The 19,733-nt window shown below is 49.1% G+C and overlaps 3 protein-coding genes across 3 annotated transcripts; all 3 read left to right on the forward strand.

Moving 5' to 3' along the window:
• The first annotated feature begins 1,867 nt into the window (after positions 1-1,867).
• LOC119350555 lies at positions 1,868-2,449 on the forward strand. The gene has a single exon (XM_037618324.1). It carries the CDS (start codon positions 1,868-1,870, stop codon positions 2,447-2,449), a length of 582 nt encoding a protein of 193 aa, XP_037474221.1.
• A 410-nt stretch (positions 2,450-2,859) lies between these two features.
• Positions 2,860-7,343, forward strand: LOC119307811 (respiratory burst oxidase homolog protein F-like). The gene is made up of 14 exons (XM_037583907.1): positions 2,860-3,036; positions 3,738-3,852; positions 3,958-4,006; positions 4,082-4,192; positions 4,303-4,683; positions 4,775-5,161; positions 5,238-5,333; positions 5,429-5,544; positions 5,690-5,792; positions 5,889-6,056; positions 6,147-6,281; positions 6,389-6,517; positions 6,679-6,757; positions 7,045-7,343. The coding sequence occupies exons 4-14, from the start codon at positions 4,088-4,090 to the stop codon at positions 7,152-7,154; spliced, it is 1,809 nt and encodes a 602-aa protein (XP_037439804.1). The 5' UTR covers positions 2,860-3,036; positions 3,738-3,852; positions 3,958-4,006; positions 4,082-4,087; the 3' UTR covers positions 7,155-7,343.
• Positions 7,344-7,751: 408 nt separating this feature from the next.
• On the forward strand, positions 7,752-9,404 carry LOC119350556 (pentatricopeptide repeat-containing protein At1g09900-like). The gene has a single exon (XM_037618325.1). It carries the CDS (start codon positions 7,767-7,769, stop codon positions 9,402-9,404), a length of 1,638 nt encoding a protein of 545 aa, XP_037474222.1. The 5' UTR covers positions 7,752-7,766.
• Positions 9,405-19,733: the final 10,329 nt, after the last annotated feature.

Below are 19,733 nucleotides of genomic sequence, written 5' to 3' on the forward strand. Positions count from 1 at the left end.
GAAGAGCGGCGGTGGCGGCCTGACGGTGGCGGCGGCGGCTAGGTTAGGAGCGCGGCGGCGGTGCTCGAAGTAAGCGAAGAACCCGACAGCGTGACGAAGACCGGCGCGGACGGTGCCGTTCCCGTGCCAAAGGAGGTGGTGCGGCGCATGCCACAAGAAGTCGACGCGCGGGGACAGCGGTGGACCGCGGGACGCGGCACTACGGCCCGAAGGGGCGACGCAGCGGCGGCGGGCACGTCGGGGCGACGACGGAAGACCTCGGGACGGTCGCAGGGACCGCGGGCCGCGGTGCTACAGCCCGAAGGGGCGGCACAACGGCGGAGCGCGGGGTGGTGCAACCGCGTGGACGGCCTCGAGACGGCGGCGTGGACCGCGTGTCACGCTCGCTACGGCCCGACGGAACGACGCAGCGGCGGCGCGAGGGTCGGTGCAGCCACGGGGACGGCCTGGAGCGGACGGCCTCGGGGCGGTGGTAGACCGCGGGCCGCGGCACTACGGCCCGAAGGGGCGACGCAGCGCTGACGTGGGTCGGTGCAGCCGGGAGAAGAACCACGGGGCAGCGGCGCTGCGGCCCAACGGGGCGACGCGGCGGCAGCCCGTTGCTCGATCGGCGGAGGGGCGCGCTGAACTCGGAGACGATCTTCACGGGACCTGCGGAGGCGCGCGTAACTGACGGGCCAGGTCGGTCGCGCGGCGTAGATGAGGCGGATCGCGGCGGCGAGTGGGTGATCAAGCCGATCCCGCGCGAGGTCGGGGACGCTGCTCGATGGAGGCGTGGTGGCGGCGGAGTCCGAGATGAAGCCGGCGGCGGCGAGCGGCAGGACGGCTATGATTGCCCGCCGCATGGCGCGAGGCCGCCGGGTCGGGGTGATGCAGGAGTCCCGGTCGGAGCAGGGTGGTGACGGCCGGCGTAGATCGACGGGCAGGCCGGTGCGCGGACGACGGCCTTGAGGGCTGCCTGTCACGCGAGGCCGCCGGGTCGGTGAAGTAGCCGGCCGGTTGCGCCGATATCGGAGTAGAGGCGCGAGGTGTCGACGGCGGCAGTGGGCGACGCAAACCGATCAATAAAAGATTGGAAAACCAAAAAGTAGACGCCGATCAAAGCGACCGACGAAAAAGAGAAAAAACCCGGATCAAAGGATCGGAAAAAAGACTCTCTAGGGCAGCCGGCCAACACGGCCGGCGGACGAACCCTAGGTACGGGCGGCGCGGCCCCCGGCGGCGGTCATGGAGGCCGACCACCCCAGGGGCAGCGCGTGGTTGCGGAAGCGGCGGCGGCTAGGGTTTAGGATCGACTTGCGATAGATACCATGTTAGAAGGGAGAGAGGGGTTTGGTGGAATAGTTCATGTATTGCTTGAGCTCCGTGGGCATATATATAGGAGTACAATGATTTATTTGGAGTACAAGACAAGCCAGAACAAATCTTAGTCTATCTCGTCTTTCCTAATAAACATTATACTCAACACGCGTTAGAGTTGCCCTAATGCTAGTGAACTCTCTTTTTGCAAGAAAAGAAAGAGAAGATGGTATGCTCCCACCAACCCGCACCGAAGTAAGCAGCTCATGTTGATTAGCTACTACGTACCCCCAGATGATGCCGCTCATGCATATGGCTGCTCGCATAAACTTACGATGAGACAACCGAAAGCAAGCATGAATGCCATTCCTAACTCCCCTCCCTAGCTACACAATCAAGCGATCAACCACACCACCTCTCATCACCGGCCCAGCTTGTACTCTAGCGCACACACATTTCTGTTCTCCAAAACTCGTCTCCATGCATTTGAACCATGATGCATAGGAGTATATTACTTCCAAAGAAACTTGCCATGACAAGAGTCCCTGACATACAGTCTACTCCACCAATGTCTCAGCTCCATGACGAGTTTCTCCAGGTACCCATCATCTGTTCGGAGAGTCCAGTGATGATACAGTTCGTGTCCAACCCCGGCGTGGGCAGCAGCAGCGACGCGCTGTCGGCGTCGCTCAGCGCCTGCCCTTCGGGGAGGTCGGCTTCAGAGGTGGAGATCGAAGTGCTCTTCCATGACGCCGACGGCTACGTCTACGACGATGGCTTCTGCACGACGTTGCCAGCGTCGGCGTTCCTCGGCTGCGACGGCGACAGCGAAGACGTGGAGGCGGGCGGGGCGACGACGGGGCTGCTTCGCGGGCCGTCGCCGGGGATGGAGTTCGTGGAGCGCGACGGCAAGGGGGAGCTCAAGTGGAGCGAGATGGAGGGAAGGTTTGGTCGCTCGTCCTCGGCGCATGGGGACACTGCTGGTGAGCTAGCTCCTTCCACTTTGGCCATCAGGGTTACCAGACTGTCAATACATAAATTTGTGTTCTGTTATAGTGAAAATTTAAAAGAATCTGTTCTGTTTTGGTCGTGTGGAAGACAAATATCACTATATATGACTAATATTGGAAAAGGCGAAGCAACCAACTAGCAAAGAAAAAAACGACTCCTTCCGTTCCAATAAATAAGATGCACGCTCATTTCAAAATTAAACTCGGATCATAAATTAGACAGATCAGATGTGTGTCATGTGTGATAAAATCTATACTCTTGAATTCCTATTGGACGTACGTTTTCAATGGTATAATTTCTAGACCACAGAAAAGTATATTGGTCTGACTCACGGTCAAAGTTGGGTTTCGGTTAAGTTTTGTATATAGCCCTAGTGGACATCTTTACATAAGGTTACTCTTAATCTTGCCACGTGTGAGATGATTGCTGACGTGGATGAGAAAAGATAGAAAAACAAATGCAGTATAATAAAGTTACAATAGGAAGTTGGATAAATAGAAAGTGCAGCAGAACGTTGATGAAAGATGCACTAGAATTGAGCACCATGTGTCCACCTCCCCGCGCCAATCTCCACTTCTCCAGCATGACCATGTCCACGACCCCGCGCCTCCTTTGATCCTCCCACCCGGCCAGCCTGCAAACGCTCTCCATCCCTGAGTACCTGACCTGCCGACTCCAATCCCGCGGCTTTCCACACACGTTGGCGAGGCCGAGCTCTTTACGAAGGTAGGCGATATCGTTGCACAGCATGCCATATTGCTAGCTGAATAGTCACAGATGCATACGTATGGATGTACTTTCTTTAGATTCAGGCTGCGTAGATGAATGGGTTGTCGAATTGTTCGTGCAGTCGTGCTATCAGCTCTTTGTTTTTGGAGCATGCAGCCATGCACACCAACTGTTTGCTGTTATGCTTCAACGTGAGCTGTGCTTAAAGTGCTGGGTGATTGCCCCATGCTTTAAGCAAAGACAACATTGTAAAGTGCTGGGATAAGGATGAAATGAGAATAGAATTAGTTTTATTATTGTGGAGTGGTGCAGAGTCCAGCCTTCGAGTGGGAGATGGGCTCAGGAGGAACCGATTGAGAGGACGGGGGTGTTTAACCTCTTTGTCGGAAAAACAACAACAACAGCAAACACTAAAATTAGAAACATTGTCCTAGTTTCTGTAAGGTTTACCTTAAAAATCATACTGAATACCATGCCTAGGGATCAATTGTTCATCTTTGTAAGCTCTCTACATTCCATATGGCTCCATGATTTTGAATGGTTAAAATGAAGATCGTGGTATTAATATATTTCTTTGTATCTAGAATATTGAGATAAAAATGTTGAATGGGTTCTCAAGAAAATAGCCATATTTTTCTGTTTAATTTATGTCTGTATGTTAATTGCATCTCTTATGAGCTCATACTCTTACTCTGTAGGTGAAAATGAGTCTGCTAGTTCGGCAAAAGAGCCTGTTTTGGTCAATCAAAACAGCAATCCGAAAAGATCCATCAGTCGTTCTTCTAGCCATGGGATCAGAATAGCATTGGATAGGTATTCTTCGTCAACTGCAACTCCTATGACTCCAGTCTCCAGTATACACACCAAGGAATAAAAAACTATTGACACATAGAAATTTCTTACACATATGCACTGCAGCTGTGAAAGAAACTCAAGTAGCAATCTCACTGAAAAAGATATCAAACAGGTATGATGCAGACAGTCTTGACACATGATTACTAATAGCTTAGAACTGTGTATTTACATGCTTTTAATTTCTTAGGCGATAATGTTCAGTGCCTCTTTGAACAAGCTCTCATTAAGCCAAGACGAAGCTACTGAATACACACATTTGATCCTAGAAGAGATCCAAACAGGCCAGGGACTAGCAAAGGTGATCTACTAGCACCAGACAGTATTTTATAATCACTGACTATGTTTCTTCATATTGATAATATATATTCAATTTATTGTCCTTGTAAAATAAAATCCTAAAACATGCAGCTGAGCGGAACAAGAAAGGGGACACTGAATGATCTCCAACCAACTTGCTGGTCAACACCTATACCGACCAAACACATACAATGTATGACATCGGCAGCCATTGTCTTTTTTCGTGCTCACTGGAGACGAATATGGGTAATTGTCATGTGGCTTGTAGCATGTGCTGCACTCTTCACTTGGAAGTTCATGCAGTATCGCCAGCGGTTGGCATTTGAGGTCATGGGATACTGCCTGCCAACTGCCAAGGGCGCTGCAGAGACTCTTAAGTTCAACATGGCCATTGTGCTCCTACCTGTATGCCGTAACACTATCACTTGGCTTAGGAGAAGCCGTAGCATCAACTCTGTCATTCCATTTAATGACAATATTAACTTCCACAAGGTGTGATCTATTGCCAAATGTAATGTGCATTACATTTGCCTCGCTTGTATACTCCAATTGGTCTGAGCATAATACTCATATTCCAGTTTAGCTTGTTGCTGCAGGAATTGTGATCGGCATAATCCTCCATGGTGGTACTCACCTATCATGTGACATCCCAAGGATTGCAATGGCAGATAAGACCATCTTTGGGCGCACAATTGCTGGTGACTTTGGCTATCACCAGCCATCATACATGGAGATAGTGACATCAATCGAGGGAACAACTGGTATAGCCATGGTAGTGCTCATGCTGATTGCTTTCCTGCTTGCCAGTAGGCCTTCAAGAAGAAATCCAGGATCACTCCCACCTCTGGTCAGACAGATGGCAGGATTCAATGCTTTCTGGTACTCACATCATCTGTTCATTGTTGTCTATGTTCTGCTCATCGTGCATTCCATGTTCCTCTTCCTAGCAAAAGACGTATCAGAGAAGACGGTAATATGAATTGAATAAAGTAAGATCACTATGTTCATGTCCCTGTTATCTCATACTGTCTCAAAAGTGTATGCAGACATGGGTGTATGTGGTGATTCCTGTGATGATCTACTTTGGAGAGCGAATTTTCAGGATGGTCAGATCTATGGCATATGAATCGAAGATCCTCGATGTATGTTCATCTGCCATATTTCTTCATCTCAATGAAGTATATTTGTTCTATGCACGTCCTCTTGTAACGAATCTAATTCAGTATGTTTTTTACAGGCAATCACTTATCCAGGGAAGGTACTTTCTCTCAAGATGACAAAGCCTCCAGGTTTTCGCTATCAAAGTGGAATGTATGTCTTTGTCCAATGCCCACAAGTATCGAAGTTTGAATGGTGAGCTTACCATGGTACTGAAGCTTTGGTAAATAGTTGGTGATATATCAGTTTCGTTACTGTTTTGCACTGTCACTTTATCGCGTGCAAGTTTGTAGCCTGGGTATTATTGCTAATTCTAGATCTATTTCGTTATGTGTTTCAGGCACCCATTTTCTCTTACCTCTGCACCAGATGATGATCATTTGAGCATCCACATCAGATCTCTGGGTGACTGGAGCTACCATGTGTATGATATGTTCCATGAGGTAAGACACTCTTCATCCTCTGAATAATGCTTCAGGTAGCTATCTCAATACTGTAGTCATATATATAAAATATATAAGCAGTTGACATTTTTGTAGGCACTGCGTTGCAGCAACCTCAACCTGCCAAAAGTATACATTGATGGCCCATACGGTGCAGCATCACAAGATCACTCCAAATATGAAATTATCTTGCTAATAGGGCTTGGAATAGGGGCAACACCGTTCATAAGTGTCCTCAAAGACATTGCTAATGGCCTAGATAAGGCAATGATCAGTGCAACCTGCTCGTAAAATTTAAACAGCTACGCATCTGCATACAAAATGATTTATCATAATCTTCCCAATCCATTGCAGGAAGGCTGCGCAGCAAATCATCATAGTGCCAATGGGCTGAGGAAGGCCTACTTTTATTGGGTGACAAGAGAGCAAGGATCCTTTGAGTGGTTTAGGGACATCATGAGGGAGGTTTCAGCTCAAGACAGCAAACAGGTTACGATTTAATGACCATTCTGAAGTGTCTATATCTACTTCCAGATGGGCATTTTCCATGAAAATTAATGTCTTGCGCTCTTATAAATCTCTCGTTGTGCTTGTAGGGTGTGATAGAGATGTACAACTATCTAACAAGCGTCTACCAGGAAGGTGACAAGCGGTCAATGCTGATAAGTGCAATTCAAGCTCTTCATTTTGCGCGCCATGGCATTGATATCATCTCAAAAACTCCAGTAAGTCTTTCTCCTAAACAGCTACACAAAGTTGAAGATTGTACAACATTCTTATTACTCTACCATTTGGTGCACTGCAATTTTCCCGTGCTAATTACCATGAAGCCTTCATTCTGTGCAATGTCAAATTGTCAATCACAAGGCAATTTTTTTACTTGCAGGTCCGTACACACTTTTCAAGGCCGAACTGGCCTAGGGTGTTCCATGGTCTTGCAAGAAAACATATCGGTGAAAGGATAGGTATGACTCTTCTGTTCTTGTCTAACAGCTAATTATATATGCAACTAATGTTCTACCAAAAATATTTGTTTAATTTAGAAGATGCACTGTCAGTCAAATCATCGTACGACGAAATAATGATCCCCAGTTTCTTGTCTGATGTGTCAAAAGGGGGAAGGGTTGCAGATATATGACCCTACTATCATGAGTTTCCTAGTATTATTTAATTTGGGACATATTTTCAATGAAATTTCAGTTTCAAGTTCACGTATTCGTTATTCTTACATGGAAATGGAACGCAATGGCAGGGGTTTTCTACTGCGGGCCGGATGATTTGGGAAGACAACTGGGAAGACTCTGCCACAAAATGAACATGAGAACATTCACTAAATTTGTGTTCCACAAGGAGCATTTTTAGGATAGATAATGAAGTGAAATGAAATGTGACTTTCCTGTTTCTTTATTTTTGCTACTAGGGTAGAACATGAGCTTGTGTTTACTAATACCAAAATGCAGGCTCTAATTATATATTTTCCTCCCACTGTTGAAAAATCTTGTAAAATGACACTTTGGACAAGATCAAATCTCTATTGGATATGTTCTGTTTTTCTTGTGAGGGAGTAATATTTGTTAAAAAGAAATATTCCTCAAACTTTGAGGAATATTTTTGTTTTTGAGACAAACCTTGAGGAATACTTTTTTTTTAGGTGTAACTTTGAGGAATGGATTTTTTTTTAGGACAACTTTGAGGAACGGATATGCTCTGTTAACTGGTGCTGGGCTGAATGAAGCATACTCCGGTTAATTGCGGACCCGGCCCACGTTCCGAAACCCCCACGCAAACCCCGTCGCCGTTTCAGCCCACCATCCGTATCCCAAAAATCAGTCTCTCGGTCTCTCCTCCCCCCGTCGCCGGACCCGGCCCCGCCGCCTCCACCACCGCCACGGCGCCCGCCGGTGAACCCCTCCGTTGGCGACCATCGCGCGCGCCACCGCCTTCCCCACCGCTCGGCTCCTCCTGCGCGGGCGCATGGCCTCTTTCGCCTCCGTTGCGACCCTCCCCTCTCCCTCCTGCTCCTCCTCCGACGATGACTATAACGACGCCAAGCCCCTCCCGCCTCTACCCGCATCGAAAGAAATACGCCCTCCTCCGCAGCACCAGCACCAGCACCAGCAGCAGCCGCAGCGGCGGCAGCTGGAGCGCGACTGCAACGTGGCCATGAAGGCCCTGGCGCGCGCGGGCGACGTCGACCAGGTGCTCGCCCGCTTCGCCGAGCTCAGGGCTTCCGGGACCCCCAGTGTGCTCTGCTACAACACTCTCATGAACGCGCTCGTGGAAGCTGGCCATGTGAAGGACGCCCACGACGCGTTCGGCGAAATGCTTGCGGCAGGGGTGGCGCCCAATGCGTCGTCCTGTAACATCCTTCTCAAGCTGCACTCGTGGATCTCTGACGACGACGACGACTCTCCGTACAAGGCGATTCTCTGGATGCGAGAGGCTGGGGTGGAACCTGACGTGGGTACGTACTCCACACTTATCACGGGGCTGTGCCGTGCGGGGAGGCTCCCCGAGGCATGGGGTGTGCTTGAGTGCATGCTGGAACAGGGGTGCCGTCCCATGGTGCATACTTACACGCCCATTGTACAGGGATATTGCCGCGAGGGCCGCGTCGGGGAGGCCATGGACCTGATGGCCACGATGGAAGCTGCTGATTGCCCTCCCAATGTAGTCACCTACAATGTTCTGATCAGGGCTTTGTGTGATGCCGCCAAATTTAAGGAAGTCAAGCAGATTTTAAAGGAGAGTAGAACCAAGGATTGGACGCCCAGTATTGTCACCTACAATACGTTTATGAACGGTCTCTGCCAGAAAGGTAAGGCTAAGGAAGCACTTGTGCTGCTGGGTGTTATGCTGGGCAAAGGGTTGTATCCCACAGATTTTACTTTGAGCATTCTTCTGAATTGCCTTTGCCATGCCTCAAGGATTTCCCATGCCAGATTCTTGCTAGAGAGGAGTACGTCATCGAGATGGTATGCTGGTGTTGTTGCATACGACACTGTGATGGGCAGGTTATGTAAAATGGGACATTGGAGGGGTGTTCTGAAGCTGTTGACAGACATGATCAAGAAAGGTGTGATGCCAAACACGAGGACATTCAACATTGTCATTCGTAGTCTTTGTATTGGTCGAAAGTGCTCCGCAGCCAAGAGCCTGGTCTGTAACCAAGGGTTTGCTGCAAATGTCGTGACATACAATACACTGATTGATTGGTTTTTCTACCATCGAAAGCGTAGTGAGGTGGGCCACCTAATGTGTGACATGGCAGCAGGAAATATTGCTGTAGATGAAGTTACTTACACTATATTCGTTGTTGGATTATGCAGAGATGGAAATTTTGCTAAGGCCAGTAGTTGCTTTCTAGAATCGCTAGAGAATGGACTGTCAATGGATCTTCTTCTTGGCGTCCTTATAAACAGGCTCGCTTACAATGGCAAAATCCCGGAGACTATTCGCATATTCCAGAATATGAGAGAAAGAAAAGGGCTTTTCCTAGATAATTCTATATTTGACCTCACAATTGAAAGATTCTGTAGGGCCGGTTATTGTCATGACAAATATATACATAATCTTAACTCTATTCTGGATGCAATGTTGGGAAAGCAGTGAACTGAACTCTTGTGGATCTAGGAAGCAGACGATGATTGGAGGTAGCTTACTCTTTCTTTCTGTTTTTCTCGTGATCTGAATTTAGGTGGAGTATTATTGTTCTCACTGCTGAATTAGTCCAATGAATGACAATAGGATGTTCTGTGCAGAACTTGCAACTTTGTTCTAGTAACAATTTCGGCTAGCATTCAAATTTACGGAATCTGAAATTGTAAGTGTATCGTACCCAATTGTTGTGCTATGTAATTATCAATGGTTCCAAATGATCTTTGTTCTAGACAATCATCACTAGATTTTCCACTAACCATATCTTATTGTGTGTTCTCACTTCTCAACAATGTTGCATGTCCTATAACAATCAGATATGATGTGCTAATTGGTAGGAAAATTTGCCGCTTTTGAGGGAAATGGAAGCTTCCTGTGCCTAAGAGCATCTCCAGCCGCGCCCCCAACAAGGCCCCCCAGGCGACTTTTCGGCCACCGGCGTCAAAAAATCGGTCCAGTCGCGCCCCCAAGGGCCCATTTTTCGCCGGCTCGGGCTGAAATTGGCGCCGGCGGACCCAACCCGAACCCGGCGCGCTAGGGGGCGCTCGGAGGCGCCGGGCGAATAGTTTTTGGCCGAAAGAGCCGCGGGCCAGCCGCGTCAGCAACACCGCCCGCCTCGTCTTCTCCCGACGCCTCGGTTTCCTGCGGGGAATCAATGGCAAGGCTGCCGCCGGTCAGCTTTGCCATTGATTCCTCACGGGGCGGCGCCTCACGAGGCGACGCATCACGGGGCGGCGCGCCGACGCCTCCCCTCCCTCGGACGCGTACACACGGACGCGGCGCGGCTATATATGGCCTCGCTCGCCTCTGATGAGCGCTACCTCTCCTGAGCGCCGCCCCCGAGCTCTTCTCCCCCAACCCTCCCTCTCCCGTGCGCCGCCGCCCAACCCCTCCATCTCCCTCCCCTTTCCCGATGGCCGAGCATTTCTCCGGAGACGAGGCGGCGGCCAACGGCTTCGGCCGCCGTTCGCTCCGCGAACAGGAGTCGTGGCTCCTGTTCCAGGCGAACATCCCGGCGCCGTCGGACATGCGCGCCGGGCCGACGGACTGAAGGCTCAGCAACGGGGGAGTGCCCATTCCCCCATTTAAGGCTGGACCAAAAGCTCGTAGCTCGCGAGCTTAACGAGCGCTCGATAGTTCGGCTCGTTAAGCTCGTAGCTCGCTTCTTAATGAACAAAGCCAATCATTGATTTTAGCTCGTTAAGCTTAACGAGCGAGCTAACGAGTTTCACGAGTAGCTCGTTAAGCTCGTTAGTAACAACACAACACATATTTACATATTACGTGACAAACTTTTTGTAGCACCTCAGCCCATCTATTTAATCTAATCAACATATGAGGCAACAAACTACTTTATTTATTTTTGTAGTCACCATATTTCATCTTGGAAACCATACCTACACATTCATCATGTATATCATAACACATTATAAATCTATTAACGAGCGTTCGCGAGCGCTCACGAGCTTAACGAGCTTCAAACGAGCCGAGCCGAGCAGGGTTTTCTGCTCGTTAATCTTAACGAGCTTAACGAGCCGAGCCTTAACGAGCACGAGCTTAACGAGTACGAGCTTAACGAGCCGAGCTGCTCGTTAGTCCAGCCCTACCCCCGTTGCCCGACGCCATGGCCAAACCCTCCTACTTCGCCGACCAGGTCGAGATCGTGCGCGCTTCCCTCACCGACGCCGAGCTCTCTCTCCCCCAGTACGCCGCCGACAACCACGCGGCTTGGGCGGTGTACTTCGAGCGCCGCTAGCAGTAGCGGCTGGCGTCCACCAACGGTGCGCCGGTGGTCGGCAGCATGAAGAACAGCGAGGGGCACCACCTGTGGTGGGGCGCCCCCGGCCGCACACTTGAGGGCGTGCTGACGCACCTCAAGGGCGGCAACAACCCGCCGTTGGCGTACCCCCCGACGCACCGCCGGTGCGATGGGCAATGGGCGCCAAGGAGGTTCGGCTCCTCCTTCTCTTCTTCCTCGTCTCGCTCTTCCTCCCAATCCTCCGGCACTCCGACGCTTCTCGGCGTCAAGGCCGAGCCCGCGACGGAGACGCCACTCGGCTGGCGCACTCGCAGCGCCGGCATCGTCATCAGCGAGGGTGGCCGGCGCGCCTCCTCATCGGCTCCTCCTCCGTGCTTCGTCAAGCCGAAGACTGAGCCGGGGCTGGCGCTGGTGAAGACGGAGCCGGGGCTGGCGCCGGTGAAGACGGAGCACGGCGAGGTCGAGCTCGACGATGACGCGGCCCTTGAATGGGCACGCCAGGACTCCTTGAAGATGGCGAGGGAGCACCAATGCGCCGCCCTGCGGCGCTTCACACAGCGTCGCCGAGGACGCGATGAAGGAGGAGTCGTCATCATCGACGACAGCGACGACGACGACGACGGGCCGCCGCCGCCACCAGCCGGGGAGGGGTCCAGCAAGGGCGCCCGAGTCAATGAGGAGAAGGCCGACGATGGCGGCGACGACGGTGACTACTCGACGTTCAGCAAGTTTTTTTGATTAGGTTTTATATTTGCTATGTATGTAGCCGACTACTCGACTAAATCCGCGAATATATGCCCAAGTGTGCTGAAATTTGTCGTGTTTTAGCCGAACTTTGCCTAAATTTGCTATACAAAATTTTTTTTAAACGCGTCTGGGGGTGGCGGCTGGGGGCCAACTCGCCCCGAGGCCCATTTTTTGCGCCGGGTCTCCCCCAGACGGCAATTTTAGGCGCCCCCTGTGGGGCCAACGGCTGGAGATGCTCTAAATAGTATTTTCCTTTGTGCCACGTAATGACATAATCATTCAGTAACATCTAGTCATATTTGCTTGTCTGGCTGACACAACTATAGTGATTTTCAATGATATATTTATTTACATTATGATTATATATTTAACTTAATCATAGTTTTCATGTTGGTGTTTGGAACCAATCAACCAATACTTTATGAAATAAACGCTTCGTATGGCAGATGTTGTTGTCAGATTTTTTATTTTTTTTGGCAACTGAAATATCCTCTAATTTTTGGTATTCCTCTGAAACTATTATGAACAATGTCTCCTCTAGCACACTACAATTCGATCCAAGGTTTGCACGAAACAGTAGCTGTTTTGCCTTTGGTTGCCGTTAAAAGCATTTTAACCTGAAATGCTCTGTTTTCTGGCCTGCTTGCCGATTAGTATATGTGTGCATCAGAACGTAAGCGGAGGTACGTACCACCTTGCTAGTTTAAAGGTGGAAGCCACCAATATCAGTAAATACCCAAGAGTTCCCAAGGCAATAACGTCCTATTAGCCATTTTTGCGGGAAGCAAGGACGGACGTATAAGCAGGATAATGCACCTTGGTATACTCAGTATGCACATTAGTTCTAAGCCAGTTGGGACCTTGGTGTGTTACCGCATATAGGCTTCACTGTTTGATCTTTGAACCCTGTTTCTGCTATATCCACACTTCATAACTTCCTGTCTTCTTCAAGCTTGCAATCAACAACATGCTGCACAGGTGGGATTCCAGTGTAAGTTTTTCCTATTTAATACAGGAGTGCTGCAATTTCAAACATTTTTAGCCATATAAAACTTGACAAGATGAGGATGGTTATGATCCGACAAGGTATGATGACATATAGGCCATACTGATCGCTGTGTCCTGTATGTTGGATCCTCTACCATTCTATGTTCTTCTGAAAGCGTGCCAATCCCTATGTTGGGCGGAGCTGAGCATCCTCTATTTGCTGGGATCAAGCTTTTCCTTTTTTTTTCCGGGTGATCAAGCTTTTCCTCTGCAGGGGCCTTGTGCAGTAAACCCCTTACGGACGTTCCCCATCGAATCATTTGTGCTGGCAGGATTCCTGTTATCTGGTTCAGGATGAAACTTGATTAGTGAGGTCCTGTTCCTGTGGTTGTGTATCCTTCTCTATCTACCAGAGGTAGAGTGCATATAGCACAGGTAGTTGTTTGTGGTTACTCTACATAGAGCTCTTTATAGAAGACAAAAAAAAGTGTCAGGTAGGATTCTTCTCTTATTCTTATCAGCATTTAGATTGTGAGTGTTGAACGTAATATTGATCGCACCCATGCCTACGTGACAAGGTTCAGAGACCTTGGAGATAATCCTCGCAGGAGGAGTCCAACCGTAGATAGACTAGAATCTTTAGCTTATTTGCATATGGTTGTAACTTCCCTTATCTCTTCCTCTCCAAGTTTATAATTTGAACCAACCTTGTACGCTATGCCAGGAGGTCGCGACCTGGCTATATTAACACGAAACCGTCGCCCTGGAAGGGTACGACGTTCCTCCACATGGTATACAGAGCCTGACTCTTCCTATCAGCTTTCCTCCTCTCCACCGCAGCTCCCTGCCATGGCCTCATCCGCCGCCGCTTCCTCTCCTCTCTCCGGCCAGATCATCGAGCGCCTCACCCGCACCAACTACGTCCTATGGTGCACTCAGATCCTACGTCCTATGGTGCACTCAGATCACGCGCATGTTCTCGTCGACGTCGTTGTCCTGCATCAACAACATCTGTGTCGCCCTCACCAATGCGCAGAAAGGAACGCAATCGGTGGCTACCTTCTTCGCATACATGCGGGGACTCGCCGACGAGCTCGCCACGGCTAGCAAGCCGTTGCAGGACGATGAGTTAATCTCTTACATCATCAGCGCGCTTGACATGGAATACCAGCCGTTGGTGTCCGCCCTCGACGCTGGTACCACTCCGGTCACCCTCGATGAGCTGTTCGGGTAGATGAGTAACTTCGACCAAAGGATGGCTCTCTTCCAGGGAGCTAGTGCAGGAGGTGGCTTCAAGTCGTCGGCCACACCGCCACTCGCGGCCGAGGCGGGGGCTCTCGCTATCACGGGCCACCTCGGAATGGCAAGGGCGGGGGCGCCAGCAGCGGCAATAGCACACGCGGCGGCCGGCCTTCCACCTCCAACAACAGAGGCCGTCACAACAACAACTCCAACAACAGATCACGCCCTGATGCGATCAGGTGCCAAATCTGTGGCAAGCTGCGACACTCGGCAAAAGATTGCTGGTATCGTTTTGAGGACGATGAATATGATTCTTCCCAAGACGAGAAGGTGGTCGAAGCTGCTGATGACTCCTATGGCGTCGACACCAACTGGTACGTGGATAGCGGTGCCACGAACCACATCACCAGTGTTGTGGAATTGTCACGGCAGATGCCCTAGCATGAGGACTTAGGTGTGGAGCCATGGCTACGAGGTTAGCTTGAAGGGGTTAAAACGGGACAAGGGACACAGAGAGTTTACCCAGGTTCGGCCCCTCACAACGAGGTAAAGGCCTACTCCTGCTTTAGGTTGTATTGCTTGGGTTTCGATTACCAGGGAGCGAATACGCTTGACCTAGTTCTCGACTTCTTAATTCTTGCCCTAAACCACCGCCGGGTCACCCCTTTATATGCATAGGTTGATGCCTGGCGGCCTACAGAGTCCCGGCCGGCTCATACACAACGTGTCCGGCTCGGTGATAGATTGCACACTTTCCTTAACATACAAGTTAACATATGGCGGCTTACGCCCATGGGCCTCAAGTCGCCTTTGGGTCTTGGGCCTTTAGTAAGCTTGCTTCGTGAACCGTCATCTTCAACATCTTCATGGGCTTTATAGTTATAAACAGCCAGTGGCATGACCCGGCCCCTTCTGGCGGGTCATACCCAATATTTATATCCCCAACATTAGGCCCCAGGTTGATGTGAACTTGTTCATATCAATCTTCAACACTTCAGAAAAAATCCTTCCTCATTTTGCTCCTTCGCGAGATCTGGTAACCCGCCATGATGTCATCTCTTGGGATTATGGTAACCCGCCGTGACGTCACCTGTCATTAATATCACAAGGCCCAAGTCATAATATACCTTTTCTTTTAATGAATCTCCAAAAATCGAGGCGTCTTTACTGTCACATATCCATTTTTTAGCCTCCTCGATTCCCGCGCATGACACTTATCTTTTCAGCCTTATAAATAGGGCTAGGGGTCCCTTTCACTTTTTTTCCCTTGCCTCTTCGTCTCCGTCTTCCACCTTACGACGCCCGCGCGCCCGAGCACTGTCGCCGCCATCGACCTTCACCGTTGCCTCAACCATGGCTGCTGCTTCACCCTCAGCTGACTAGAGTCCGTCCGCGCGCCTCCGCTATTCAGCCGCTCCGGTAATTTTTCCCCTTTCTTCTCACCGTAGATCTCATTAGGGTTTCTGCTAGTTCATCGGACTTCATCATCGCCCTTCTTCGCTTTCCACTACATCTTGAGATTTTGATCCAAACTTCATACTCTTCCCGTGTGGCGGTAGTTGTAGTACTCTTTTTCAATATTAGAGCATCTCCTCAGCGTGAGAAATCCAATCTGGATGCATGAACTGCTCAACTGCTCAACTGTTGCAACTTAGGTTTAAATATTTTTTCATTATCTGTGTTGTCGTAGATCCAAAATCGTAGCATCCATCTATGAAATATGTTTGTCCAACACTTAGCGATTTTTTCACTTTCAGATCTTGAAAACTGATAACTGTGTGGGTGTCTTAGCTCATAAACCATAACCCGTCAGGTATCATTAGTCCCCTCTTAAGCCGCCAATAGCTCGCTTTCCATGACTTGAATACTGTCCTCCGGCTTAACACCCTTGTATGCATGTTCATCATTGTTTGTATTTAAACCAACAACTGCCTTAACCACATAATCTTAAACCGGCATAATCTTCTTTTCAGACAAACAAATGACTAAGTCATATACTGCCTGCAACTGGGTCCCGTCCCGGGTCACTGAAGAGGACTTGAAAAACTTTGTTGCAACTAGCACCTTAGCCAGACAAGAGGACATCTACTGGAGGGTCCCTGGCAAGGAAAATCCTCCTAGGCCGAAAGACGGAGAAGTGATTGTTTTCACTGACCACATGATCCAGGGGTTCAGCCCACCTGGCTCAAAGTTTTTCCGCGATGTCCTTCATTTCTTCCAACTTCACCCTCAAGATATTGGACCCAACTCTGTGTCCAATATTTGCAACTTCCAAGTATTCTGTGAAGCTTATCTTCAGGAGGAGCCCACAATTGAATTGTTTAGGGAGTTTTACTATTTAAACCGCCAGACAGAGTTTACCGACGGTCCCAGCGTGGAACTTGGCGGAATTTCAATTCAAAAGAGGAAAGAAGCCAGCTTTCCCTACGCCAAGCCGCCGAGCCAATCCAAAGATTGGAACCAAACTTGGTTCTATTGTCGAGATACATCCCCAGCAGACGAAAATCCTCTGTCGGGTTACCGTGATCACCGGCTTAGCAACACACATCCACTTCCACCGCGGCTCACAACCAAGGAACGAGCCAAATACGCCTCTGCCTTTTCTAAGCTCAGAGCCTTTATGACAAACGGCTTAACAGGCATCGATCTTGTTCGGTGCTGGGTCTCCTAGAGAATCTTGCCATTAAGCCGTCGCTCCGGCTTAATGTGTGAATACACTGGCGATTTAAAAGACCCCCAGCGCTGCTGCGACATTCAATTGTCTGACTTAGAAATCACTGATGCCACCAAAGCGCTGCTGATGGAATCTTGGGCAGATTGCAGCAAGACTGGTCTTAGTCCTTTCTGCGCCTTCAACAAACCGCCAGCCATAAGTATTGCACACCTTTCGTTCAACCATATTTGCATTAACACTGCCCACTTATGATCGTTTTGGTATCAACAAGCCGACTCTTCATTTTGGAAGAAGAAACCGCAAGATAAGCTGGCCAAACCGACTCGTACCAAAACCAAGGTCACCAAGAGGCCTGCCAAGAAGAAGATCACCGAACCCGTCAAATTAAACTGGGATGATGACGATGATGATAATGAGTCGGAGGTAGAACTTGAATCTCCTGGCTCATTTTTTATACATCTCATTGACAATGATTGTTATTAGGATGAAGCCGAAGCCAGCCGTGCAGGGGACGACGAGGTAATTGTTCTTTCCTCTGGCTTAGAGTCTGTACCAAAACAGAAAACTCGCCGAGCAAACCAGAAAGTAAGGTTTTCTCATCCTTTAGCTTATTTAGATCCCGACTTATTTTGAAGAAGCGGCAATAAGAAGCTCACCGCACGACCCGATACAGCAGAAGCGGGATCCTTTCTTCCGGCTTACCGAACACCCCTGCCCCTTGCAAGCGTCGTCCAGAGGTCTCAACCAATTCTGACTTAACTTATCCCAGGGCCGGTCTTTACCGACAACCTCTTAATCCCTCCGATTCAAATTATCAGGGAACATATCATTCTTCCTCTGGCGACTCAATGGGAACTCATGTTCCGGCTTTCAAACCGGTGCCAGGGTAAGGTTACCAAACCTTTACTTTCAATCATATAGTCAACTGTTGTACTAACCTTGCCTTGTTTTTCATTCACAGGGCCATGCAAAGCCAAGCAAGAAGGCAAAGGTGATGAAAACTCTTGAAAATCCTTCTGAGCCGGAGCAGCAATCAGTAGAAACCTCTCATAAAGCTCCTGAAGCCACAGTTGATGAACCGCCACTGGTTGATTAGAATGTTGATGCTGACCCGATGGATGTTGATGCAACTATCAATCCGCCAAGCCCTGCTAAGCCGGCAAGCCCTGCTAAACCGCCAAGCCCCGTCAAACACAGTGAGAATAAACCTGATGATGATGATGTTGCTATAACCGGGCATGGTTATACAGCTTCAGGCCAACCCACTGTTTTATCAAAACACAGTGCCAAGGAGGAATTCTTCGTTGCTGATAAGGGAAAATTGTCAACCAATCTGGACAGCTATGCTCAACTCAGCGCTCAAGAAATTCATTCTGGGTATTTAAACCGCCTTTACACCAGTCGTGATTATGAAGCCGGCTTGGTAAATCTGATGAAGGAGCGTTTTGAGGTAAACACTGCAACTCTTATTCATATAATCATACTTGCTTTAGCCTCCAAGTTTATTGGACATGATAGAATAGAATGTGTTGTAAACTTCAATAATCTTCATAGATCAATTCATGTAGCCCCCAAGGGCTAGTTTATGCTTTCAACATTAACCGGGACTTCCAATAATAATACTTCAATTTTGCATGTGTAGCCCCCAAGGGCCGGCTTAATCTGTCAAGAGAAGTCGGGTCTCTAGATAATAACACTTCGATTTCCGTCTGTAGCCCTCAACGGCCGGCTTGATCTGTCAAGATAAGCCGGATCTCAATACCATACAGATCCAGAAACTTAATTATATAGCCCCCATGAATCGGTTATACTCAACATATGACAATCAGGTCATCATAAACTTGTCTTGAAAAAAGAGCAAGGTGTATTAATTAGCCCCCAAGTGCCAAGTAAAATACTTGTATTATGCTTGGGACTTTAAATAAATTCATAGCCACCCTTACTCATTGTTTATATCTTTCAGGTTCAGTTTATGGCAAAGAATCCCAAGTCACCGATCTTCAAGAGAACATCAAGTCCCAGCAAGCAGAAACTTCCAAAGCCAAAACTGAACTGACCACTGCCTTAGCAGATATGAGAAAGTTGAAAAAATATTTCAAAGCTGATCAGGCTGGCTGGGAAACGGAGAAGTCAGCCCTGTTGAAGAGAGCGGAAGATGCTGAAGCGGCTCTTAAGCTGGTAGCTGAAGAGCTCGACGGTTTAAAACATCAAATCAATGCCATGACTACTGCCATCTTTGGTAAGTAGTTTCATCTCAGTATTTGCTTTGAATGCATTTAGACCATTATTCATACGGCTTACAAATTTCTTGTTGATGTAGGCTCCAGAGTTGCCCACCTTGGCACAAACATGCGCAAAAAGTTGAAAGCCGCCTATACACTTGTAGAGCAATTATATACAGGCGCGCAACGAGTCATCTGCACAGCTGCTCAAAAGAAACAGCCCTCCACCCTTATCAAGGAAACATTCGAGAAGCTTTCTGTGATGCATCTGAGGATCGAAGAGTTGAAGAAATCTGTTGCAAGAGCCGGTGCACTCACTGCGCTAACCCGGGCCAAGGCATGGCAGGCTGATCTTGATCCGGTAGACTTAGCAATTGGCTGTCCCAGTGTCAAAGAGGACGGGTCACCCTTCAGCGCAGAAGACTTTGCCACCATAGCAAGGGAAATGCGCCCTCTGGCAAGTAAGCTAGCTAAAGATACCAATCTTACACATTACCAACCGGTTTACAACGCCGACAACAAGAAGGTCAAGGCGTCGATTCACGAGTCACAGGATCTGACTCCGCCCATCTATAAGCACACTTTCGCCCCTGATCTTGACCCATCCACTCTTATAAGTGATGAAGTTGTATTCAGGGCCTTGACTGGGATCA

This window comes from Triticum dicoccoides, chromosome 1B (assembly GCF_002162155.2).
Source record: "Triticum dicoccoides isolate Atlit2015 ecotype Zavitan chromosome 1B, WEW_v2.0, whole genome shotgun sequence".
Taxonomy (NCBI): Eukaryota; Viridiplantae; Streptophyta; class Magnoliopsida; order Poales; family Poaceae; genus Triticum; species Triticum dicoccoides.